At 38.7% G+C, this 27,428-nt stretch overlaps 1 protein-coding gene across 2 annotated transcripts in view; it reads left to right on the top strand.

Annotated features, from left to right (window-relative positions):
• The first annotated feature begins 281 nt into the window (after window positions 1-281).
• SLC2A13 (solute carrier family 2 member 13) overlaps window positions 282-27,428 on the top strand; it is a 470,241-nt gene continuing 443,094 nt past the window's right edge. For both annotated transcript variants that reach the window (XM_081248366.1, XM_081248367.1), the window contains exon 1: window positions 282-920. In XM_081248366.1, coding sequence (XP_081104492.1) covers window positions 371-920 — 550 coding nt within the window. In that variant the 5' untranslated portion in view covers window positions 282-370. The remainder of the gene's footprint in view (window positions 921-27,428) is intronic.

The raw sequence follows: 27,428 nt of genomic DNA on the forward strand, positions 1-27,428 counted from the left end.
GGGCGGGCTCAGGTTGGCCCCGCCCGGGGGGGGGGAGGGGCGTCTCCGGCCCGGCCCTGCCGGCTGGGGCTGCACGTGACCCGCGGCCCCACCTCCCGCTCGCTCTGCAGCGCCAGCTCGGCAGGCGCGGGGCGTGAGTCTCGAGTGAGACCCGCCAGGCTCCAACTCCGCAGCGCCGGGGCTCGGCGGGCAGCAACTTTCTCCCCGGAGCGGCCGCGGCGGCGGCGGCTGCTGCCGTGGCAGTCGGAGCGGGAGCCGGGAGGAGGAAGGCGGCGGCAGCGGTTCCTTGTGCCCGCTCGGGCTGTCTAGCCCTCCGAGACCGCCGGCCCGCGGAGCCTCGTCCTCCCGGGCAGCCCCGGGCCCCTGCCCTATGTCCCGCAAGGCGAGCGAGAATGTGGAGTACACGCTGCGGAGCCTGAGCAGCCTCATGGGCGAGCGGCGCAGGAAGCAGCAGGAGCCGGACGCGGCGAGCACGGCTGGGGAGCGCAGCCTCCTGGCGGCCGCCGAGTCCAGCGCCAGCCTGCAGGGCTCGGGCGGTGGCGGCGTCGGGGACCTGGAGCGCGCGGCGCGGAGGCAGTTCCAGCAGGACGAGACCCCCGCCTTCGTGTACGTGGTGGCAGTCTTCTCCGCGCTGGGCGGCTTCCTGTTCGGCTATGACACCGGGGTGGTGTCGGGGGCCATGCTGCTGCTCAAGCGGCAGCTCAGCCTGGACGCGCTGTGGCAGGAGCTGCTCGTGTCCAGCACGGTGGGGGCGGCCGCAGTCTCGGCGCTGGCTGGCGGGGCCCTCAACGGCGTCTTCGGCCGCCGCGCCGCCATCCTGCTGGCCAGTGCCCTCTTCACCGCCGGCTCCACGGTGCTGGCTGCGGCGAACAACAAGGAGACGCTGCTCGCCGGCCGCCTGGTTGTAGGGCTCGGCATCGGTGAGTTCCGGCTTGGCGAAGGGCGCCCGGGGGGCCCCTGGCGACACCACCCTTGAACCTGGTCGCTGCGTTCCTTTTGCCCCTTCGGGGTCCCCGTCGGGTCTGGCCGGCTCCCGAGAATACTTCGCGTCTCTTGCTCCTGCTCCGAGAGCCCATCTGTTTGTTAGTCCGGCCTCGCAGGCTCCCCCTAGGGTGGGGGTGGGGGTTCGCTGTAGTCTCTCCCGAGTCCACGAGGAATCTTCGATTTCCCACAGACAAGTGAATCAGCGTGATTGTTGTCTCTCAGAGCCCTTCCGGGAGCCCCGCGTATCACCAGCGTTATCCTTGATCCAGCCCTACCTGATGCCTATCTAGAGCTTAGGAAGGAGGGTCTCTTTACTTTTCAGCATTGTCTCACTTTGTTTCTCCATTGCTAGACCGTTTTCCTTTCCTAGGATTCCAAACTCCGAACCCAATCAGTCTTAAAAGTCACAGTAAGAGAATTTTTAAAGTTAAGTCATCTGGACTCTATTTTTTGCTACTCCTCACTTTCCTTCTCTAGTCATTTATCTTTAGGGTGGAGTATTATTTTTTCTCCTCTTTTGCTGTGACTTTTTGTATTGCCCTTTGCTTTTCATTTTCTTCCCAAATGAATTCTTGCCTTTTCTGTTTCTCTGACTTTTTCCTTTAAATCTGTATTCACCCATTCTCCTCTTTGTTTTGCCTCTCCTGCTTTCCCTTGGGTCATGTTCACTTCCTAAATTCATTTAGGAACTACTGGCCCTGTGGATAAATGCCTAGCATGGTAGATATTCACGATTTACTTCCAAAATGAAGGGATGTAGGTTCCCTTGGCATTGATTGTTCACCCTGGTTGCTGAGCAGGGGAGGTGCAGTTGGTAAGTTCTTGGCAGATGGAAGCTATTTGGAATGTGCTTAGTATTATTAGAAAACACTTTTGAGACAAAGTAGGGGGTTGAGACTTAAATCTCGCTAGTAATTTCTCTAAGACGCGCCACTGATGCTTTTTTAATGTTGCCTTTCATAATTCAGTTTTTTTTTTTTTTGTTTCCTTTAGGGTGCTGTTGAAGTATTTCTTCCCTATGGCTAGGGATTGATGAAAGAGCCCTTGAAATCTTGGGCTCCTGATGATCTGTCCATTCACCACTTGTTTGACCTTTATGCCTTTTGCCTCTTCTCTGTAGGCTCTATGGGGGAGAGAGCCCCATTTATACAACTCCACATGTAGGAACCATGGGCCTAAAACCCAACTCACTGCACTTTTATATCCAAAATCGGTTATTACTGACTTCCTTTTTGTTTGTATATTGCACTGTTAATTGGGAAGCAGTAAAATGTTGAGTTGGTGCATTAAAGTCCAAAATGACCGAAAAGTACAGCTGAAATGAAACCTCTCTGTACAGGAACTACCTGTGCCTTCAGGATTATTTTCTCAGAATTCTCTGCCTGGGATATCAGACTACCTTTTTTGTTTCTTTGGACCTGGAAATAATGTAATTTTAGGTAGCAAGATTTGTTCAGTAAGACTGAATCTTATTTGTGATTTTGGAATTCAATACTGTTTTGCAGAGATCTCTAAATGAAGCTTCCTAGTGTTTAGCTATGGCAAGTTTGGATATTTGGGTATTATGTTTACTCTTTTATCTGATAGGAAAATTAACCCGCTGTTGTGTGTAAGGGCCCTTTCCAGATGTTGTGAGCAGAACAGTGAGGAGCATTTATATTTCAGTAAGAGTGGCAGGGCAGGACTAAAGCAAGGTAGAACTTGCTAATCTCCATAAGAAAGGATCACAGGGAGGGCTGATGAATTAAAAGAGGGTACCATTACCCCCAACAGAGGAAAGCCTAAGCTCTTCCAGATGGAAATGGTATGTTGATGCGTAGTATTTTGACAGTAGAAGTAAGGAAAGGACCTTCTAAGCCAGGGAATGAGTAAAGAAAGGAAACCATAGGCCTTACGTGGGGAACCAGGTGGATGCAGCCAAGAGGATGAAGCCGGAGGTTAGATTGGAAAGGTTGGTGTGCAAGAACTGCATCTGTGTCTCTGGCACCTGGGCTGCTTGCCTGATAGTGCAGCCAGTTGAGACGTGGTCCTGATAAAAAATTAGTTAATTTTTTTTTAGCTAACAGCCTGTCTCATTCCAGGGGGAGCATCCCTTAGACTGGAAGCCCTGATACAAAATTTCGTAAAAAACCCTCCTCACTTATAAAGTGAAGAATGTTTTAAGGTCATAAACAGGTTTTCAAATAAGCCACATTAAACATCACCACCTTTCAAATTAGGATCTATGTGATGCATGTAATTGTACACATAAAACCCTTAAAACTCACAAAGATTACTAACCATTCAAAAAAGAAGTCACAAATATTTTTAGCTACAAGGAAATGGGTCCTAACATGAGCATTTTTTTTAGGGATACAATATCAGTTTTGTTTGTTTAGTACACTAAATCTGAGTTTATTTCATGCTGTTTTAAGTAGTTAAATTTTATGTGTGGTCAGGAGTTTGTTGTTGTTGTTGTTCTTTTGATATTTAGTAAATGTTGAAGAATAACAAAATGTGTCCTCTGGTATATTTTTCAGACAAGTTTGCAATGGTAATTTCTTACTTCCACAGATTTACCTGTGGTAAATATAAGGGCCGGGAGGACAAGGTTTTTTATTCATTTTGTTCACTAATGTTCAGTACTCCCAGCCCGCAGGAGGCACTGGTTGTACTTGTTGAATAAATGAGTGAATAGTAAGCAGAAACATTAAAAAATTCCATTGCTGATAGGGTATCGCTCTAAGTTGGGATTGTTATTATTTTTTTAAGGGTATTATGAAATATTTGAAAGGCCATCTAAGGGTTTTAGTTTGTAATAGTTTAATTAAATCATTTATTTGTTTAACAAATGCGAATTAAGCTTCCATTATTGATTCTGTCAGTTTCAGAGTAGGCAGTAATTAGATAAAAATCCCACCCTGTAGGTGTTCATACTCTAATGGAACAGAAAGGCCAGCAACAAGCAATTAGGGACTTCCCTGGTGGCACAGTGGTTAAGAATCTGCCTGCCAATGCAGGGGGGCACGGGTTCTAGCCCTGGTCCCAGAATATCCCACATGCCGCAGAGCAACTAGCCCGTGCGCAACAACTACTGAGCCTACACTCTAGAGCCTGTGAGCCACAGTTACTGAGCCCGCGTGCTGTAGCTACTGAAGCCCACGCGCCTAGAGCCCGTGCTCTGCAACAAGAGAAGCCACCGCAATGAGAAGCCCATGCACCGCAATAAAGAGTAACTCCCCGCTCGCCACAACTAGAGAAAGCCCGTGTGTGGCACGAAGACCCAATGCAGCCAAAATAAATAAATAAATAAAATTTTAAAAAAGCAATTAAAATACAATAGAGGTTTCTCTAAGTGCCATGGGAAACACAGGGTTAATAGGCAATTGCATTTTTTTTGGGGGGGGGAAGAAAATAGAACACATAATTAAGCAGGTTTTTTAGAAACAGATATTTAAAATGGGGTTTGAAGGATGAGTAGGAGTTCAGCAGATTTACAGAGAGCCATGAAAGAAATATTATTTATTTAGTGCTTTAGTATGGACTAGGAACCCTGCTCTTACTTTATGTAGGTTATCTCATTTAATCCTCTTAGCTCTAGAAACAGGTCTCCTTTTGCTGGTTGCATACCTCATAGATATTGTGGGTTTGGTTCTACACCACCGAAATAAAGTGACTATTGCCATAAAGTGAGTTACACAAACTTCCAGTGCATAAAAAGTTATCTTTACACTATACTGTAGTCTATTGTCTACAAACAGTATTGTGTCTAAAAAAAAAATGTACGTACCTTAATTTAAAAATACTTTACTGCTAAAAATTGTTAACCATCGTGTGAGTCTTCAGCTAGTAATCTTTGCGGGTAGAGGGTCTTGCCTCCATATAGATGGCTACTGACTGATCAAGGTGGTGGTTGTTGAAGCCTGGGTGACTGTGGCAATCTCTTAAAATAAGACAACACTGAAGTTTGCTGCATCAGTTGCATCAATTGACTTTCTTTCACAAATGATTTCTCTGTAGCATGCGGTGCTGTTTGGGTAGCATTTTACCTATAGTTAGAACTTCTTTCAAAATTGGAATCAATCCTCTCAAACACTGCCACTGATTTATCAACTAACTTTATGTATTGATAGTATTCTAAATCCGTTGCTGCCACTTCAACTGTCTTCACAGCATCTTCACCAGGAGTAGATTTCTTTTTGAGAAACCACTTTCTTTGCTTATCCGTAAGAAGCATCTCCTTATCCGTGAAAGTTTTATCATGAGATTGCAGCAATTTAGTCACATCTGCAGGCTCCACTTCTAATTATGGTTCTCTTGCTGTTTCTACCACATCTGCAGTTACTTCCTCCACTGAAGTTCTGAACTCCTCAAAGTCATCATTAGAATCCTTCTTCCAAACTCTTGTTAATGTTGCAAAATAGACCTCTTACTATGAATCACTAATGTTCTTAATGGCATCTGGAATGGTGAATCCTTCAGAAGATTTTCAATTGACTTTGTTCGTATCATCAGAAAAATCACTATATATGGCATCTATAGCCTTACACAGGTATTTCTTAAATAATAAGACTTGAAAGTCGAAATTACTCCTTGATCCATGAGCTGCAAAGTGGATATTATGTTAGCAGGCATGAAAACAACATCAATATCATACATCTCCATCAGAACTCTTGGGTAACCAGGTGCATTGTCAATGAGCAGTAATATTTTGAAAGGAATCTTCTGAGCAGTAGGTCTCCATAGAGGGCTTAAAATATTCACTAAACCGAGTTGTAAACAGACTTGCTGCCATCCAGGCTTTGTTCCATGCATAGAGCACAGACAGGGTAGATTTAGCCTAATTCTTAAGGGCCCAGGGATTTTTATAATGGTAAATGAGTATTGGAGCCAGGCATTGACCTCTCTCTATCCATGGAAGTCCTAGAAGGGATCTTCTTCCAATATAAGGCTGTTTTGTCTACGTTGAAAATCTGTTGTTTAGTTGTAGCCATCTTCATTAATTATCTTCATTAGATCTTCTTGGTAACTTGCTGCAGCTTCAGCATCAGCTCTTGCTGCCTTCCCTGTACTTTTATGTATGGAGTTCTTTCCTTAAACCTCATGAACCAACCTCTGCTAGCTTTAGACTTTTCTTTTGCAGCTTCCTCACCTCTCTTAGCCTTCGTAGAATTGAAGAGAGTTAGGCCCTTGCTCTGGACTAGGCTTTGGCTTAGGGAAATGTCGTAGCTGGTTTGATCTTCTGTCAGACCACTATAACTTTCTCTGTATTAGCAATAGGGCTATTTTGCTTTCTTATCATTTGTGTATTTGCTGGAATAGCACTTGTAATTTCCTTCAACTTTGCCATCATCACAAGTTGGCTAACTGGTGCAAGAGGCCTAGCTAGTGGCCTGTCTTGGCTTGAGACATGCCTTCCTCATTGAGCTTAATCATTTCTAGCTTTTCATTTAAAGTGAGAGACCTGTGACTTTCTTCACTTTAACACTTAGAGACTGTTAAAAGTAGGGATATTAATTGGCTTAATTTAAATATTGTTGCCTCTCAGGGAAATAGGCCTGAGGACAGGGGGAGAGGGGCTAGGAAGCTGTTGGTTCCTGGAGCAGTCAGAACAAACACAACAGTTTTTGATTAAGTTCCCATCTTACATGGGTGCGGTTTGTGGTGCCCCAAAATAATGACATTAGTAACATCAAAGATCACTGATCACAGATCACCGTAACAATTATAGTAATAATGAAAGAGCTTGAAATATTGTGAAAATTACTAAAATGTGACCCAGAGACATGAGCAAGTGAGCAAGTGCTGCTGGAAAAATGGTGCCAATAGACCTGCTCTCTGTGGGGTTGCCACAGACCTTCAATCTGTAAAAAAATGCAGTATCTTCAAAGCTCAATGAAACAAGGTATGCAATAAAACAAGGTGCAGCAGTTAAATGACAAGGTCACTGGTGTGAAATCAGAATTAAGAAAACAAAACCTTGGAGTCTTTTGCTCTTTGAATTACTGGGCATTTAAGTTAACAGCAAGAGTAAAGGCAGCAAAAAGTAAAAGCAGTATATGAAGCAAAAAGTGACTGAAGGGTGGTGATGGGTCAGCCATGAAACTGGAATGATTTTTTGCGGGGAGAGGTGTGGATTAGGCTGAATAGGGTTTATTTGGTCTTGCCTATGCGGAGACAGTCTTGGAGATTTCAGTTGTAAATGATATGATCAGATTAAACATCCCTTGAATTTTTTTTTTTCCTTCTGCTTTAAACCATTCTGCTTTTAAACTCTTACTTTCTTCAACCTTTTGTCAACCCCCCCTGCAAAAAAAAAATTCAGGAGGCTGCAAATAAGAAAAGAGTTTATTTGGGGTCTTAAGAATTGTGATTCGGGAGATACAGATTCAGGTAACCCTGAAAGAGTGTTCCAAGGAAGAGAAAGAGTCAGGTAAAGACAGGAAGTCACGAGGTTGCTAAAAGTTGCCTGGTAAGAATTGTGATTTTCTCTGATGCAAGCTGGAAAATATCTAAAGGAATCAGTTGTTTTAGAGTAGGGGTCCAATAAGTATCTTGAGTTTCTGGCAGGTGTTCTGGGTGACTTCAAGCCCAAAGGTCGGATTCCACACAGGCTGAGAAATGCACTTTCTTAATGGCCTCCCAGCTCCGTTTAAGAGAGCTCTTTTAGCAGTACTGGCTCCATTTTGATTTTCCTTTCACACCTTGCCTCTTTCAATTTTGCAGTATGAGAAATCCTTTGCCGAGATGGTTACTACCAGGTGGCCAAAACATGTGGTCATGAATTACTGGAATAGGAAGAGTCAGTGTTCCCTTCAACAGAAATCTTTGAAAAATATAAAGATATCAAGCAGTAGAGTATAATTGTTCAATCTATTATTAGAATGTATAATTATATTAAATGAGTCATGTAACAGAAGCATCAGAAATCGGGGGTGTTTGTTTTAGTTTAAGGGTTCAGGTTCCTTGACTAGTTACAACAAAATCAGCTTATTGAGTATCCATTTTGAAAATGGCATATTTCAGGTTTTGGTTTCACCAGAGGTTCCTTTGGTTCCTCCGGTCTCTTATCCTTGACTTGAGTCCTGGGACCAGACTTTTGCCATTGTTCCTGCCCTACTACTTCTGACACCAAGCTTTTTAAACCTGAAGACTCTAATTTCAAATAGGACACAAATTTGCAAACTCAGAATTTATTATATTCTATAGAGAATCTTATTTTCATGTCTTTTACACAGTTACATTTTGTAAGTGTTTAGCAAAATTGTACCTACAATCAAAGTTTTTAGGTGTGGTTAGGTACAAAAGGATTGAAGGAGTGTGAATTTGCATGTTTTGCTTCATTTGATTTTTGTCTGGGACTTTGTATCTCTCATGCATAACACACACACAAGGTTGTTGTGACAGGGCAGAGTATAAGAATGTTATGCTGTTATCATTGTTAGCATGTCCATAGCCAAAAAGCACGCAATGTAATTTCGACCTTTTTCCATAGTGTTGGCATTTACTGCTCATTGTAAGTGGTGATTTAGCGCCTGTGTGGGGGCATAGTAAAAAGGGTCTAAATTCAGATATTTACCAGTATCCAAAACATTTACAGAGAATTGACATGTTAATTTATACAGCACTGGGTTTGCTGAATTAATCTTAGATTTACACCAGTTTCTCCTCTGTCGGCCTCTGTTCCGGTACCCCCTCTACTGGAACACAGTTTGTAGCTGCTTATTGCAGCTTTTAGTTGGTATGTTATGGCCTGTTGAGTAATATTTTTCAAAAACATATCAGTTTTTTTTCAAACAGCACTTTGAATTTTTATCCTTTAATGGAAAGCAAATGTAAAATCTTGTCTGATCAGAAAGTCATACTTTCTCAATACAATCTCAATACTGAGATTAATATCAATAAAGAATTTCATTTAAGGTAATCATAGAATCAGACAGATTTTTAAATAGTTAATCAGCTAGTGCTGATTTTTTTCTTTTTGCAACCAAGTTTGTTCCCTTCCCCACCCCTCATAATTTCTTTCAGTTTTATCTTTTTTTTGTTTGTTATCTGAATAATTATTTTCTTAACATCTTTATTGGAGTATAGTTGCTTTACAATGCTGTTAGTTTCTGCTGTATAACAGTCAGCTATATGTATACATATATCCCCATATTCCCTCCATCATGCATCTCCCTCCCACCCTCCCTATCCCACCCCTCTAGGTGGTCACAGAGCACTGAGTTGATCTCCCTGTGTGATGCAGCTGCTTCCCACTAGCTATCTATTTTACATTTGGTAGTGTATATGTCAGTGCTACTCTCTCACTTCGTCCCAGCTTACCCTTCCCCCTCCCTATGTCCTCAAGTCCATTCTCTATGTCTGCGTCTTTATTTCTGTCCTGCCCCTAAGTTCTTCAGAACCATTTTTTTTTTTTAGATTCCATATACATATGTTAGCGTATGGTATTTGTTTTTCTCTTTCTGACTTCACTCTGTATGACAGTCTCTAGGTCCATCCACCTCACTACAAATAACTCAATTTCGTTTCTTTTTATGGCTGAGTAATATTCCATTGTATTTATGTGCCACCTAAGTGTCCATCAACAGATGAATGGATAAAGAAGATGTGGCACAGTTTTATCTTCTTTTAAAGCAGGATTTCTGTATTGGACTTATGCTCTCTACTGGTATGAAACTGACATGTAAAGTAAAACTTCGTTTGACTTCTTTGACTTCTGTTTCCTTGTTTCATACATGTTAACAGTTTGTGTGCACTGCCCCACCCCGCTACCTCCACACTTTTATATCTGGTGGCATTGACATTGTAGAGTTATAGTGAGAGTTATGACCTAATTATGTTTGCCTAGTAGTATTGCATTGCGCTCCTTGAGTGAGTTGTCAGTGAGATGATGTAAGTGTTAACGTGAGTTCTATGAAGTTGTTCATGTGACTTCTCTATAAAACATTTCTCTTTTTCATCCATCCATACTTCTCTCTTCTGTGTCTTAAGCTCAAAGTAAGAACACAGTCTGAGTTGACTGATTCACACTAATGTTTTTGGCTTTAACACCTCTAATGATATAGAACCTGCTGGTAGATCTCAAATAGCAAGCAGTCTTTGCCATTTTTACTCAAAAGCACATAAAGCTATTTTTCTTTTTTCTTCCTGATTGAACTTGGTTCCTTTATACATCCTTCCTGTCTATAACTCTTTTCATTTTCTTACCTTTCTCTTTCCTTTGACCTTCAGAGTAAAGAGTAAGCAACACTTCTGTAGAGAAAACTTTCATTGTCTGGAGAAAATATGTACTCAGTAGAAAACCCCAAAACATTTTCTATATTTAAACTTTAACTTCCTTGGATGTATAGAGAAAAAATAGCCAAGTTTTACAGATACTTCTAGACTCAAGTTGGGAGAGAGTACTGCATGCTTCATACTTAGGCCTTTTATTAAATAGTAGCACCATTGTTTGGAATGATGTGGTCTGGAATATGTTTTAAAAGCCACACAGCAGAAGCCTCATTTCACAACAAGGCTGAGCAGTGTGATGGGGTCCCCACTGCCACAGTGCACAGTGGCATCAGCATCCTTCTGTACTGATTTCAGCATCTCCCTGCTCTGTGCCAGGGGGAGTCTCCCCAGTCGCTTCAAGACAGAATGTGAATTGGCAATCGATATAGCGACCAGCGCCCTGGAAGTGATACCTAACATTTATTCAGTGCTTACTCTGTGCCAGACACTCTTCTAAACATTTTGCTTATATTCCCATACTTTTCGTAATAACCCAGTGAGGTAATACTATTACAGGCATACCTCATTTTATTGTGCCTCACAGATAATTGTGCTTTCTACAAATTGAAGTTTTGTGGCAATCCTGCATTGAGCAAGTCTGTCAGCACCACTTCTCCAAGAGCATTTGCTCACTTCATGTCCCTGTGTCACATTTTGGTAATTGTTGCAATATTTCAAACTTTAAAATTTTTTATTATATTTGTTATGACGATTTGTGATCAGTGATCTCTGTTACCATTGCAAAAGATTATGACTTGTTGGAGGCTCAGATGATGGTCAGTATTTTTAGCAATAAAGTGTTTTTTACTTAAAGTAGTACATTGAGTTTTTAGACTTACTGCTGCTTTGCTTTATTGCAATATTTGCTTCATGGTGGTGGTCTGGAACTGAACCTGCAACGTCTTGGAGGTATGCCTGTATCTTCTTTTAAAGAAGAGGGTATTTAGGTGAAAAGAGATGAAGTAACTTTCTCATGGTCACAAAGCTCCTGAGTGGTGGAGCCAGAGATCGCTCCCAAGACGTCTGGCTTCAGAGTCTGTCCACGCTCAACTGTTTTGTAACTCTGTTGCTTCTCCCTGAAAATAGCATAATTGTTTTTTTTTTACCATGCTATATTATTGTGAGAGTTAATTTTAAAATATAAAATTTTTAAATGAGTTTTTCAAGAACATGGCCACGGCACATCAAGGAATGACAATGAGAAAAGCTAAGCTTAGAGGTTAGAACATCTCTTTCCTTTGCTAAGAGCTTGTGAACAGGGATGCCTATAATCAGAGCTGCTGTGTTACACAACTCCAGGGGGCTCACGCACACTGTATTCACCCTTGAGGGGGTATATTCACATGGGCTATAGCGAAAGTGGGGCCTCCTGGAGTTGGACAGCACAGAGGTATTGCCTATGATACAGCAACTAAAATTAAAAACTGCTGTTTTTCCCTTTAAGTTCCTGTTGTTTTCTCTGTTTGGAATGAGCTTTTCCATAACATTCTCTCTACCCCTTGTCCCAAAGCTATTTACTGAGTGATGACTTTGTTGGGTGTTGGAGAGAGAAAGATAAAACTAGTCCCTGTTCTTCAGAGACCTAAGTCTAGTGGGGGAGAGACAAACATGAGAGCACAGTAACAGGTTCTTAATCCTACAATAGAAGTATCTATAGGATGTTTACTCATCCTTCCAGGTTCAGCTTTATCGTGAAAGCTTTCTCAGTTGGCCTCTGCTAAACATTGGCACTTTCTCTGAAGCAACTCATGGCCTTTAACTGCGTTATTCCTTACAATATATATATCTTTTTTGGCTGTGATTCATCTCCCCTGGTAGAACAGAAACTCATGGGGTTAGGTAATTAGGTATTAATAGTATTTGTGTCTTTTACTGTGCTGAGTTACACACTGTTTATATATTAAGCTCTTAAATATGGAGCAAACTAATGAGTACATAAAAGTAATACCCAAAAGAACATTGCTGTAGTTGAACACTAGAAGGCTCAGGTACATACTTAATTGCTGCACTGTTAATTCAGAAATGGGACTAACATGGTGGTGAAGCTTGAGCCCTCTGGATTCACACTGCCTGGGCTCACACCCTGGCTGGCCACTTACTACCTGGGTGATTATGTCAAGTCTTGTGCTTCAGTTTCCTCATCTGTAGAATGGTGATAAGACCTGCCTCCTGGGGTAGTTAAGAGGATTAAATGAGTTCATATTTATAAAAGTGCTTTTAAAGTGCCTCGCAAAGTAAAACATCAGTGTTTGTTAAACATTCACCATAAGATGTGTAACCTTGGGCATTTACCACTGTGTGCCTCAATTCCCATGTCTTTAAAATGAGTGTTATGATAGCGCTTAGAAAATAGCATTGTTGTAGAAATTAAATGAGCTAATTCATGTAAAACTATCTGGCTATCAATAAATGGTAGTTCTTGATCATTGCTTTAACACCTTTTGCAATCAATGGAATTAAATTTTCCTTAGATTTTTATGTTTATCATAACTAGTAACAGATGAGTAAAAATTCCATAATATAAATCGAACAGTCAAACTTGAAAGAATGAGTAGTTTAAAAGCGGGGCAGTATTCTTTCTTTCAAGTGTTCAGTTATATTATGTAAAATTTATTTTCCAGCAAGGCAGATGAAGTTTTGAACTGGGTCTTGAAGAAAGTTACAAAAATTAGTTATCTGAGAGAAGGGTACATTTCTGGTGGGGGAAGGGGGCAGTGATAAATGTAAAGCATTGAGGAAAGTAGGCAGCTTTTCTTGGCTAGGTGGAGGGGTTGAATAAGAAAGTTAAAATGTGAACCTGTTTGTTAGACCTAGTAGTAAGGAACCAGTTGGAGCTGTGATATTAGCTCTGTCTTGTAATGTAGTATTTTATATGCCTACTTACAGACAAAATAGTTCAGTTCTCAGTGGAAAAGGTACATCTGCCTTTTTAGAGGCAAAGAATGAATAGTGTTAGTAAAACTTGAAAAATAATAGTTTTGGAATAAAAAGAATTTTAATAATGGAAACTTTCATATAAAACTTCATTATCATGTTTTTGGGCCTAGTTTATGACTCCATGTCAGGAACTCATTCTGTACAACATAGCAAGAAAATTGGAAACGAAAATCCGGTGCATAGTTTTTAAGGACTAAACATTAACCATTTAATGTTTGCTTAGCAACCGCTTGTAGTTTTGAAAGAAAAATACAGTGACTGAAAATAAGTTGCAACCATGTCTAACAGTAGATTTCAAAGATTCTTGAAATATAGTCATTATTAGAAATTAACATCAACATAAAATTTGAAGGAGTACTGCTGTGTCCACCTAATTCTAATATTTACTATAAAATCATAAAGAAAATGCCTTCTAGAACTCCTCTCTCCTCTATTTTTGGGTGCATACGTATAGTCAGTGTAATGTGGCCCTCTGTGATTTTGTAGATAGGACAGTATGTGTATCTGGACTATCTCAGAGGCCATGCAGGGCCCCTTCTGCCCACCTGGCAGTGAAGTTGGTGAGGCTGGAAAACGTACAAAAAACACACAAAGCCCAAAACTATTCAAGTTATTGGTCATGTCTCTTGAAAGCAAGCTTGTTTCTTATAAAATTCTTATAAAATCTTACAAAATCTTTCATTATATTCTTATAAAACCTTATAATTCTTATAAATTCTTTCATTATAAAAATTCTTATAAAATCTTTCATTATATTCATTCCTATGTTAGGAAAATATTTAGAATTTTTAGGAGTTTACTATTCCTTCCTTTACTTGTTTGCCCTTTTTAAATGATTTTTTAAGTTAAAATTCATCCAGTACTGCAAAGAACATAGAATTCTAACAGTTTGTCATTTTTCCTTGAATACCCTGTATCTGTGAAAATTCGTAATCTTCATTGCTTGGGATATGATGCTTACTTAAAGGTAGCTTAATAGAGGTATTGTAAAAAGTCAAAATATGGTAGGTCCTAAAACAGAGCCCATTCTTTATGCCTATATGTGTATGTTTTTTGTGTGCATTCACTCATTAACCAAGAAGGTTAGTACTTTCCTTAGTTTAAGAGTGAATTAAAGTAGTGCAAAGAGGTTAGGTAAATTAGTACTGTTAGTGACAGTGCTGAGATTCAAATCCAGGTTTCTGATCAAGAACCAATGTGTGCCTTACCTCTCCACTATGTGATAAATGCAGTTTTTGATTGTGAAAGCTAAGTATAGTTATAATGATATTTCCTAGGTTAGTACATGTATATGTATACATATATGTGTATATAAAATATATAATATATATGTTTTATGTGGTATAATATTATATTATTAAAAGAAGAAAAGAGGTGAACAGAACAGAATAAAAACTTCAGCAGTAGATCCAACTATTTGTAAGAGTTTCATATTGAACCAGTCAGATAAGATAATAGGGAAAAGACAGAAATATTAAAAACAACTGAGAAAAAAACAATATGAAGAAAAATAATGTAAATGCAATTTGATCTCATATTCTCAATACCATATTGGTTTAAGAATATAAGTTAAAAAAATAAGAACATTAACAAATTGGAGAATAAAAATCATTTGATCATCTCAATAGATGCAGAAAAAGCTTTTGACAAAATTCAACATTCATTTATGATAAAAACTCTCCACAAAGTGGGTATAGAGGGAACATACTTCAATGTAATAAAGGCCATATATGACAAACCCACAGCTAACATCATACTCAACAGTGAAAAGCTGAAAGCATTTCCTCTAAGATCAGGAATGAGACAAGGATGCCCAGTCTCACCACTTTTATTCAATATAGTATTGGAAATCCTAGCCACAGCAATCGGACAAGAAAGAAATAAAAGAAATCCAAATTGGAAAAGAAGTAAAACTATTACTGTTTGCAGATGGCATGTTACTATACATAGAAAATCCTAAAGATGCCATCAAAAAACTAGTAATGGCTTATCAATGAATTCAATAAAGTTGCAGGCTACAAGATTAATATACAGAAATCTGTTGCTTTTCTATACACTAATAATGAACTAACAGAAAGAGAAATTAAGAAAACAATTCCATTTAGCATCACATCAAAAAGAAAATACCTAGAAAGTCTAAGGAGGTAAAAGACACATACTCAGAAAACTATACGACACTGATGAAAGAAATTGAAGATGACACAAACAGATAGAAAGATATAATGTATTTAAAAGAATTAATATTTTTAAAGTGACCATGCTACCCAAGGATATCTACAGATACATTGCAATCCCTATAAAAATACCAATGGCATTTTTCACAGAACTAGAACAAATAATTTTAAAATTTGTATGGAAACACAAAAGACCTTGAATACCCAAAGCAATCTTGAGAAAAAAAAACAGAGCTGGAGGTATTGTGCTGCCTGACCTCAAACTATACTATGAAGCTGCAGTCATCAAAACTGTCCAGAACTGGCAGAGAAACAGGCATGTAGATCAATGGAACAGAATAAAGAGCCAAGAAATAAACCTACATACTTGTGTTCAGTTAATCTATGACAAAGGAGGCAAGAAAACAGTCTCTTGAGAAAAGACCATCTCTTCAATAAGTGGTGTTGGGAAAACTGGATAGCTACATGTAAAAGAATGAAATTAGAACATTTTCTCACATCATGTACAAAAGTAAACTTGAAATGGATTAAAGGCCTAAATGTAAGACCAGAAACCATAAAACTAGAAGAAAATATAGGCAGAACACTCTTTGACATGAATCATACCAGTGTTTTTCTGTATCTATCTCCTAAGGCAAAGGAAATAAAAGCAAAAATAAACTAATGAAACCTAATTAAACTTAAAATGTTTTGAACAGCAAAGGAAACCATCAACAAAACAAAAAGACAACATACTGAATGGGAGAAATTATTTGCAAATGATATGACCGATAAGGGGTTAATATTCCAAAATACATAAACAGCTCCTACAACTCAATATCAAAAAGAAAAAATCCAATTAAAAATGGGCAGAAGACCTGAATAGACCTTTTTCCAAAGAAGACATACAGATGGCAAACAGGCACATGGAAAGATGCTCAACATCGCTAATTATCAGAGAAATGCAAATCAAAACCACAATGAGATATCACCCACACGTGTCAGAATAGCTATCATCAAAAAGACCACAAATTACAAAAGTTGGCGAAGATGTGGAGAAAAGGGAACCCTTGTATACTGTTGGTGCAAATGTGAATTGGTGCAGTCACTATGGAAAGCAGTATGGAGAGTCATTTAAAAACTAAAAATAGAACTTTCATATGATCCAGCAGTTTTACTCCTGGGTGTATATCTGAAGAAAACGAAAACACTAGTTCGAAAAGATACACGTACCTCAATGTTCATAGCAGCATTATTTATAATAGCCAGTATATGGAAGTATTCTAAGTGTTCATCGACAACTGAATGGATAAAGAAGATGTGGTATATATGTACAATGGGATACTACTCAGCCATAAGAAAGAATGAAATTTTGCCATTTGCAACAACATGGATGGACCTGAAGGGTATTATGCTTAGTGAAATAAATCAGGCAAAGATAAATACTGTATGTTATCACTTATTAGTGGAATCTAAGAAATAAGTGAATATAACAAAATATAAACAAACTCACAGATACAGAGATCAAACTAGTGGTTACCTGTAGGGAGAGAGAAGCTGGGAGGGGCAAGATCGGATTAAGAGGATTCTTAATTAAGAGGGGATTAAGAGGTTCAAACCACTATCTATAAAATAAATAAGCTACAAGGATATATTGTACATTACAGGGAATATAGCCAATATTTTATAATAACTCCAAATGGAGTATAATCTATAAAAATTTTGAATCACTCTGTTGTACACCTGAAATAGTAATTGTAAATCAACTATACCTCAATAACAAAATAGTGTTAAAATAGTGTTAAAATAAATGTCATCAAAATTTAAAAAAAAATAGGAATGGAGTGATTTTCTTTTATCTGTGTCAGTGACATGGTTCTTTATATTATAATTTTTAAAACCTCCAATCAGGTTTTAAAAGCAAATGACAGATTGGAAAAATATTGTGGTACATTTATTTACCTAAAACTAAATATATTTATGCTCAAAGCAAATTAAGTAGACTATTCATAGCAAGAGAAAATGTAACTAGTGAATAAAAACTCTTGGGAAAGTGTTAAACCTTGTTAAAAATTAAAAGTGAAAATTAAGATAACATTGTACTTAGTAAATTAGCAAATTAGAAAACACTCAGGGTTGTACCCTAGGAAGAGATTTTTCTGCTTTAAAGTATATTGGGATAATTTTCTTTAGAGAATATTCTAGATAATAGCCAGGCATATTTGTCACGTTTCATGCATTAATTCTTTTGTTCATGAAGTCAACAAACCTATTTTGAATTACTCATATATTTTAGATACCAAAGTAAATACTTGGAATGTGGAAGTTAATCCAGTGAGGTGTATGCTCTTGGGGTTCACTTTGATCAGGTATTCTTTGACCTGGAAATTTCGCTTTAGGGATTATAATATAAAGAAATAAAAGAACCCATTTTGCATGAAGATATTTATAGATGTATACAATGCAATTTTTAAAAAAACTTGGGGGGAAATCTCCAAGTGCCTAGTGACTGGGAAATGATTATGTAGACCATGGTATAAAGAGGAACACTTCATTGCTGTTAAAATGAAAACACAGACCTGCGATACATATAAATCCACAAATAATAAATCCAAAGAATAGAACCTAGTTGTGTGGATACACTGGTTACAGTTATCTAAAAAGTTATGGCTGGACATAGAGTTTGGAAGAAGGCATAAAATTGTATATATAATTTACCTATGACAAAATGGACTTTATATTTCATTTTTTTACTATTTCCTTTATATTTGTCATAAGTGTACATGGATTTCACATTTTTGTTTTAAAATACACAGACACATATATAACAAAAGACTCCAGCAATAGAATATTTTTACAAGTGAAATTTTACCTTTATTTTATGGAATGGCCTTTTTAAGAAATGATGACAAAAATATAAAGACTAATCATATGAAAGTTGCATGGTTGTATTTTTTTCTCCCAATTTTTAACTCAGTGCATAAATTAGCAAGACCTCATGATGTATTATGCACATTTTTTTAATCTTTTTTTTTAATGAATCCCAGGAAAGAATCTTGCTTGCTTTATCACTATGAAAAATAGAAACAATAAGAGTGATGGTGTCCATCCCCAAACTCCCTCATCTCCTTCATGTTTCTTCAGATGTCACTGCCTACACTGTCCAGAGGTTCTGTCTTCCACTGTTCTTGCTCCTGGCCAAAGCCAGCCCCTCTACCTGTGTCTGAGAGCTCATCCCTTCTCTCCTATTCAAAGCTATCATTCCAGCTATTTCCCCCTTTCTTTTATAAATTTCTCTTTCTTCTGGATCATTCTCATAAACATGCTGTTATTTTTTCCATCTGAAAAAAAAAAAACCTTTCTACCTCACTTCATCTTTCAGTTACTATCACATTTATCTCCTTTTGTTTTTTACACAAAACAGTTGCCTGTGGCATTCCTTCTCTTCCGTTCCTCTCTTTCCATTTTTTTGTTACCCCCTTCCCAGGCAGGATTTTGCCCTTACAATTCTACCAACGTCTCTCTTGTCAAGATTCCATGCCCTCTGTGTTGTGCTCAGTCCAAGGGCAGTTTTCAGTCCTCATCCTGTTTGACCTGTCAAAGGCATTTGACACAGGCAATCATGACTTTGTGAAGTACTTTCGTTGGTTCTTGGACGCCACACTGTCCTGGATTTTCCTTAGGCTGTTCGTTCTCAATGGGCTTTGCAGATTCTTCCTCATCTCCCATACCTCTTTAACTTTGGCAAGCCCCAAGGATCACTCCTTGGAGCTCTCCTCCTCTGCGTTTGCATTCACACTGTGGGTGATCAAATCATCTCACTGGGATGCCTTCTGTGTGCTGACAACTCCCAAATCTAGATCTCAGCCCAGACCTCTCTCCAGATCTCTAGACTTCTGTCCACAGCTTCTCACCCAGGTTCCTGCTTTGCCCACCATCTTCCACATACCAGGTAAGGGCATCCTTCCTGGTGTTTGGGTCAAAAGCCTTGGAGTTGTCCTTAACTCTCATGCCCCACATTCAATCTGCCAGGAAATCCTCTGAATCTGTATGCTTATAGATTATATAACTGTAATTAGCTTCTAATTATATCTAGACTCTGTTTCTCATCACTTCCACTGCTATTCACCCTGATCCAAAATGCCATCTCTCACTTGGAGCATTGCAAACTCTCCTAATACTTCACTTTGTCTTTTTCTTGACCCTTTTGCTACCTTTTCTCCACAAGACAGCCAGAATGATTCTTACGTAAATAGGATTATGCCAGTTCACTACTACTCATAGTGCTGCCCTTAGTAGCTCCCCATCTCGCTCAGAGTAAAAGCCAGTGGCCTGCAGTGCTGTAGTGTTCTTGCCTTTCCCCTCTCCTCCTGTGATCTTACTTATCCTCCCTACTCCTGCTGCAGCCACCCTGGCCTCTAGGAACAAACAAGTCATCCTCCCAAGCCTTTGCAAGGGCTGTTTCCTCTGCTAAGAAAGCACTCCCCAGATAGCCACTTCAGTCCCTCATCTTTGCATTTCCTAAAATGTCTCTTAGTGAGATCTTCCTTAATCTCTCTGTTTAAAGTTTCAGCCCCTGCCACTGGCATTCCCTATTCTCTTTTTAAAAATTTCTTATTTTTTTGCTCTATTTTTTCGCCCTGTTTTATTTTTCTCTATGATACTTTTCACTAACTGATATTTGTTACATATTCTTTCCCTCCACTAGAATGTAATCTTCATGAAGGCAGGTTTTTATTTTTCTGTTTTGTTTACTCCTGTTCCATGAGTACATAGTATAGTATCTGTCACACAGCGGACATTCAATAAATGCTTAATGAGTAGATAAAAACTAAAACTGTAACACTGGTGAGTAATTTTTGAGCTGAGATTGGATTATCTGTGCATCAGGGATATTGTAGGAAGTGTGTGCAGTGGGTGGAGGTAATGTTCTCTAGGGTTGCTTCTGATTCAAGTCTGTGGTTTCAAACTTTTTAAAGTAGTTGGGAAAAAACATTAATTTTAGGTTCAATTAAGACATTTACAAGTCTTATATTGTTCTCAGTACCTGGGACAAAAGCAGATCTCTTCATCAGTCTTGCGAGTCCAAAAAAAATAGAAGTTGATTCATGTATGAAAAATGACAGAGTCTCAGGGATGAATTTACAGTAACTACATTGACATACAATGGTGAAATCAGCTGGCATGCAAACTTATTACGTGATGCATGTCCTTTTCAGATGGTACTAATGCTTTAATGTCTCTTATCTTTCCTCACAGGGAGATTGGTGGGAAGAATGATTATGATTCAAATAGTTGCATCTTTATAGTTGAACCCAGAATTAAAATAAGATGGGAAGGGGTGTTGGAGAGTCATATTTCACTCAGACTATAAAAGAGACCTGGTCTCTTTTCCCTGACCTTCAATCATCTCTGTGATGACTCCAGTTTTCAAAGTTCATTGAATCTTTCTCTTGGAGAAAGATCCATACTGGATATGGAATTTGAAATCTTCTCTTGTTCTCTTCTTAGTGCTCAATCTGAATTTCATAAAAGACACTATTTTCCACTTATGGGTTTGCTTATAAATTTAGGGGACAAAACATATATGTAAGTGTATTATGATGTGATAAATGTTAAAAGAGGGTATTAAATGAATGGAATTTAAAAAATAAGTATCATGATCTTGAGGTTGCTCTGATCCTTAAATGATTTAGATTTTAAATCTGGGTACGAAAAGTGGGGCTGTGTTTCAAGTGAAGCCAGTTTGTAACTCTTCATAGCAATGAAGTGGCATGATAAGTTGTGATAATTAAAATACTAGTCTTAGATTACATTTTAAACTTTTGTTTGAATATAAGTGCTTCAGATAAATGTAGAAACTTAAACTGTCAAACAAAATAAATTATGTTATGAAGACCTGGCTCAAGCCAGATTTTCCAGTTTACCATTCTAGTTTTTAATCTTGTAAACCGCTTTAACCCTTAATAACTATGAAAAAGTCCCTGCATCCCAGACACACTTTCTTATGCCTTTCTCTATACCTCTTCTATTAACATATGTGATATTCATATCTCATTGATCCAGATGGTAATAGAAAAATATGTGAAGCACAGTACCATGGATAAAATCTACCTGGAGCTAGCAGGTCAGATTCACAAAGAATTTACTTCATAGAGTTCTTTGTGTTGGCAAATTGATAAGGTATTTTCTATTAAAAGCTTAGCATAGTTCCTAGTACTTAGTAAATGCTCAATAAAAATTAACTAATAATATTGTTGTTGTTATAATTGTTTTTACATAGCTGTTTTTTCTATCATACTGTAAATTTTAGAAGTACAGAGACCATGTCTTTGCCCACCCCTAACTCCTTTTTAAATCTCTGTGGTCTAGCTGAGTCCTGGCACCTGTGTTTGATTGACTGATCAGAATTTTTCCTCCCGTTTTCTTTCTGTTGTAGCTAGACATCAATACCTATTGGATTGTTGAATAGAACTAGATTATGCTCAATAAGTTTTACTGGCATGTTAGTAATAAAAATCTTTTGTATTTTTGTAGGCCTATAATTTGCGTATTAGTATGAGTACAGATAGGCCACTTACCTAGTTTCACATCCATAATTCATAGCGAAACGGAGAGAAAAATTTTGAAATTTCCATAGTGTGATTTGAACCTTAAACTTTAGGGCTGGATAGAAAGAAATCGATTTACTACATTAATACATGAAATGTCATTACTCTTTGTTGTCAGTAGTTGGCCAGTTTCAACTTTAATTGAAGTGTAGGCTATTGTTAACGGTATACAAAAATACAGCAAAAGATTCTAATAATATGCTTTTATTTTTAGATCAGATTTTCTTCTTATCCTGTGAAATAAACAGGAATAAATAAATGACACTTTAATATTGTAACAGTGTCAACATAAGTAAAATTTATAGAATCTAATGACATTTAGATGGGTGAATTTATTATCAATATTTAACTTACTGCACAAAGTGTGATACATAAAGTGGAATTCAGGGATCTTATTTTATATAACAAAATATCTACATGTGTACATCTTTACCAAGAATCTCTTACTAAAGATTCTATGGCAGTAACTTCATTTTCTTTTTCATAAGGCAATATAAAATAGCCACAAATAGAAAGGACATTATTTATTGTGAATAAGCAGATATTGAGATACAGGAAGTAAGAACTCATTTTGAAAAATTGAGTTGCTTAGCCTGATTAAGAAAAACATGAATGTTGGAAAAGAAACACATAATTTTGTGATATTCATTTGGTAATTACACAGTCATTTATTTAACCTTCATCTGTGTAAGAGATTTTGTTCTGGAGCATTTTCAAAATTAATATTTTTCTAAAATTAACACCATTTTCAAATATACATTTATATGTATTAAGCATTCAGAATTCTACTTGTTGATAGGCATTAAAGATTTGCATATAGATAGCCACTGCTGTGGTTTGTAGTTATCTTTTATTTGTTCTAAGTGAACAACTAGTGGACTTAACCCAACTTGCATTAAAAGAATTTGTAGATGTGAACTCAAAGCCACTGTCAGTAAATTTTTCTATTTCTAAGCAGTCATGAAGATGAGGTATCCAGAGATAAGACATAGAGGCACACAGTGCCTTAATAGTTCAAGAGGGAATGAGTTCTTGGAATTATAGATCAACAGACATGACATTAATTTCTAGCAAAATTATAAAATATTAAAGTGAAGATTTGGAAGCATTTAGAAAACAGTCTGACGATTACTAAGACCTTTTGTGGGTTCAGTAGGAATATGTATCATTAAACTAACCTCATTTTTTTTTCTTTGAAAGCATTGTTGGGTTGGTAGATTAGGGAAATTCTGCAGATAAAGAATTTGACATACTCCTTTTATTTAACATATTTGTAAAACATTTACTTTGTACTTGGTGGTGAACAAAATAAACTTTATTAAACCTGTGGGGGATAATGATAACAAGTAATCTCTGAAATTTGGCAGATAAAAAAGATGAGGCTTCGTTGGATGCTCTATCAGGGTTAAAGAGTAGGCCCAGAAGGAGGTCACTAACAGGGTACAACCCAAAGCTCAGTCCTTCATGCTCCATGCTTATCAAATCTGGGGAGCCCAGAGCAAGCCAAATCACTGTTATGCTCAATAACAGAGGTAATATTGAAAAATTTTCAAGATACTGGAATGCTCTGAAAAATTGGGAAAAATTAAAAGTCACAGGTAATATGCTTATAATATCTTTATACTATCTTTTACATTTCAAATATGTTTGCAGTATTCCTTTCGACCCACACTTTGACCTGGCCAGCAGTGAAACAGATTTCTCCAGTGTATGTCCATAGGGAGACTATAGGAGTCTGTCCAAGTAGGCAGTCTGCTTACGGGATAGAGAGGCCTCTTTAAAACCTGAAGGAGAAGTCTGCATTCTATTCAGAGCCTGACTGGAGGACCTCTGTAGTCCCACCTGATTCTAAAATTCAAAGGGCTTCTTCTTTTTTTTTTTTTTTTTTTTTTGTGGTACGCGGGCCTCTCACTGTTGTGGCCTCTCCCGTTGCGGAGCACAGGCTCCGGACGCGCAGGCTCAGTGGCCATGGCTCACGGGCCCAGCTGCTCCGCGGCACGTGGGATCTTCCCAGGGCACGAACCCGTGTCCCCTGCATAGGCAGGCGGACTCTCAACCACTGCGCCACCAGGGAAGCCCCAAAGGGCTTCTTTGATGATTACAGTGGAGAAATGGTTTTGTCAAATCTGCAAGGGAACTTGCCCTCTGTAATGGAATAAATCAGCTAATATTGCATACTACTTAAGAGAGGAGACACTGTTCCCTTTTTGTAACTTCTTATTAGTGTTTAGTAAATGTTGTTTGACTCACTGACAACACCTGAGTCATTTTATTTTATTACTTTTGGCTCCTGTGGTTTTTTTTTTTTTTTTTTTTGGCTGTATGTGGGCCTCTCACTGTTGTGGCCTCTCCCCTTGTGGAGCACAGGCTCCGGACGCCAGGCTCAGCGGCCATGGCTCACGGGCCCAGCCGCTCCACAGCATGTGGGATCTTCCCGAACCGGGGCACGAACCCGTGTCCCCTGCATCGGCAGGCGGACTCTCAACCACTGCGCCACCAGGGAAGCCCCGGCTCCTGTGTTTTGAATTATCAAATTTATTCTTCTTGAATATAGTTTGAGCCTGTTTTTATGAAATCAAGAACATTATTTCCTGTTGTTCTTTTTATAAAGAGAATTGGTAGAATATGAAGAAGGCAACTCTGCAAGCCATATGTCTCTGGCATCCTCTGTGGAATTCCTTAATTCTCTCTTGACTCTAAATGATTCATTCTGCCACTTGCATGATTCCTCTCAAGAAAGTCAATGATTTAGTGTTCTTGAGGTGATTGGCTTGCAAATAATCTTGTGATCTTAAGCACTTTTTGGTAAATTTACCAATTTCTGAAAACTAGAAATTATTTTCACACTTACTTGAGTTGTAATTGAGTTATTTAGAACAGATATTCAAAGATTAATAGGCTCTCAAAACTAGTAGGTGTGGGCTCAATACTACATGTTCATCTTCAGTTTTGTTGTTATTAAAAAATATTTTGCCAAAGAAATTCTTACCTTGTAAAAATGAAAGCCAACTGTTTTGTCACATGCCTTTCCTGGAGCTTAGGTCCCCACCCCTTCCTATCCCCTCATTTTCTTCCTCCATGCTCATTATACATTGGTGTTTTTACTCTGATAAGAAGGTTGGTGTTTCTCAATATTAGGTAAAGTGTGAATAAAGCCACCTTTCTTTGCTTTGTTTATTGATCTGTAATATACCACATACATAGTATACTTTTTTGGCTGCATTGGGTCTTCGTTGCTGCATGCAGGCTTTCTCTAGTTGTGGCAAGTGGGTGCTACTCTTCGTTGCTGTGTGTGGGCTTCTCATTGTGGTGGCTTCTCTTTTTTTTTTTTACTAATTTATTGGAGTATAATTGCTTCACAATGGTGTGTTACTTTCTGCTTTATAACAAAGTGAATCAGTTATACATATACATATGTTCCCATATCTCTTCCCTCTTACGTCTCCCTCCCTCCCACCCTCCCTATCCCACCCCTCCAGGCGGTCACAAAGCACTGAGCTGATCTCCCTGTGCTATGCGGCTGCTTCCCACTAGCTATCTACCTTACGTTTGGTAGTGTATATATGTCCATGCCTCTCTCTCGCTTTGTCACAGCTTACCCTTCCCCCTCCCCATATCCTCAAGTCCAATCTCAAGTAGGTCTGTGTCTTTATTCCTGTTTTACCCCTAGGTTCTTCATGATATTTTTTTTTCTTAATTTCCATATATATGTGTTAGCATACAGTATTTGTCTTTCTCTTTCTGACTTACTTCACTCTGTATGACAGACTCTAGGTCTATCCACCTCATTACAAATAGCTCAATTTTGTTTCTTTTTATGGCTGAGTAATATTCCATTGTATATATGTGCCACATCTTCTTTATCCATTCATCCGATGATGGACACTTAGGTTGTTTCCATCTCCAGGCTATTGTAAATAGAGCTGCAATGGACATTTTGGTACATGACTCTTTTTGAATTATGGTTTTCTCAGGGTATATGCCCAGTAGTGGGATTGCTGGGTCATATGGTAGTTCTATTTGTAGTTTTTTAAGGAACCTCCATACTGTTCTCCATAGTGGCTGTACCAATTCACATTCCCACCAGCAATGCAAGAGTGTTCCCTTTTCTCCACACCCTCTCCAGCATTTATTGTTTCTAGATTTTCTGATGATGGCCATTCTGACTGGTGTGAGATGATATGTCATTGTAGTTTTGATTTGCATTTCTCTAATGATTAATGATGTTGAGCATTCTTTTATGTGTTTGTTGGCAGTCTATATATCTTCTTTGGAGAAATGTCTATTTAGATCTTCTGCCCATTTCTGGATCGGGTTGTTTGTTTTTTTGTTATTGAGCTGCATGAGCTGCTTATAAATTTTGGAGATTAATCCTTTGTCAGTTGCTTCATTTGCAAATATTTTCTCCCGTTCTGAGGGTTGTCTTTTGGTCTTGTTTATGGTTTCCTTTGCCGTGCAAAAGCTTTTAAGTTTCATTAGGTCCCATTTGTTTATTTTGGTTTTTATTTCCATTTCTCTAGGAGGTGGGTCAAAAAGGATCTTGTTGTGATTTATGTCATAGAGTGAAAATGACTCTACTACCCAAAGCAATCTACATATTCAATGCAATCCCTATCAAACTACCACTGGCATTTTTCACAGAACTAGAACAAAAAGTTTCACTATTTGTATGGAAACACAAAAGACCCCGAATAGCCAAAGCAATCTTGAGAACGAAAAATGGAGCTGGAGGAATCAGGCTCCCTGACTTCAGACTATACTACAAAGCTACAGTAATCAAGATAGGTATGGTACTGGCACAAAACCAGAAAGATAGATCAATGGAGCAGGATAGAAAGCCCAGAGATAAACCCACGCACATATGGTCACCATATCTTTGATAAAGGAGGCAGGAATGTACAGTGGAGAAAGGACAGCCTCTCCAATAAGTGGTGCTGGGGAAAACTGGGCAGGGACATGTAAAAGTATGAGATTAGATCACTCCCTAACACCATACACAAAAATAAGCTCAAAATGGATTAAAGACCTAAATGAAAGGCCAGAAAACTATCAAACTCTTAGAGGAAAACATAGGCAGAACACTCTATGACATAAATCACAGCAAGATCCTTTTTTGACCCACCTCCTAGAGAAATGGTGGCTTCTCTTGTTGCGGGAGCATGGGATCTAGGCACACCAGCTTCAGTAGTTGCAGCACGCGGGATCAGTAGTTGCGGCACGTGGGCCCTAGAGTGGGTGGGCTTCAGTAGTTGTGGTGCGTGGGCTCAGTAGTTGTGGCTCACGGGCTCTAGAACACAGGCTCAGTAGTTGTGGTTCATGGGTTTAGTTGCTCCACAGCATGTGGGATCTTCCTGGACCAGGGATCCAACCCGTGTCCCCCTGCATTGGCAGGTGGATTCTTAACCATTGCGCCACCAGGGAAGTCCCATAGTATACTTGCTGTGTCAACAATATTTCAAGACAAGACTCCTAGCTCTTCTTCACCCTG

Source organism: Mesoplodon bidens (genome assembly GCF_964165515.1).
Source record: "Mesoplodon bidens genome assembly, chromosome: 11".
Taxonomy (NCBI): Eukaryota; Metazoa; Chordata; class Mammalia; order Artiodactyla; family Ziphiidae; genus Mesoplodon; species Mesoplodon bidens.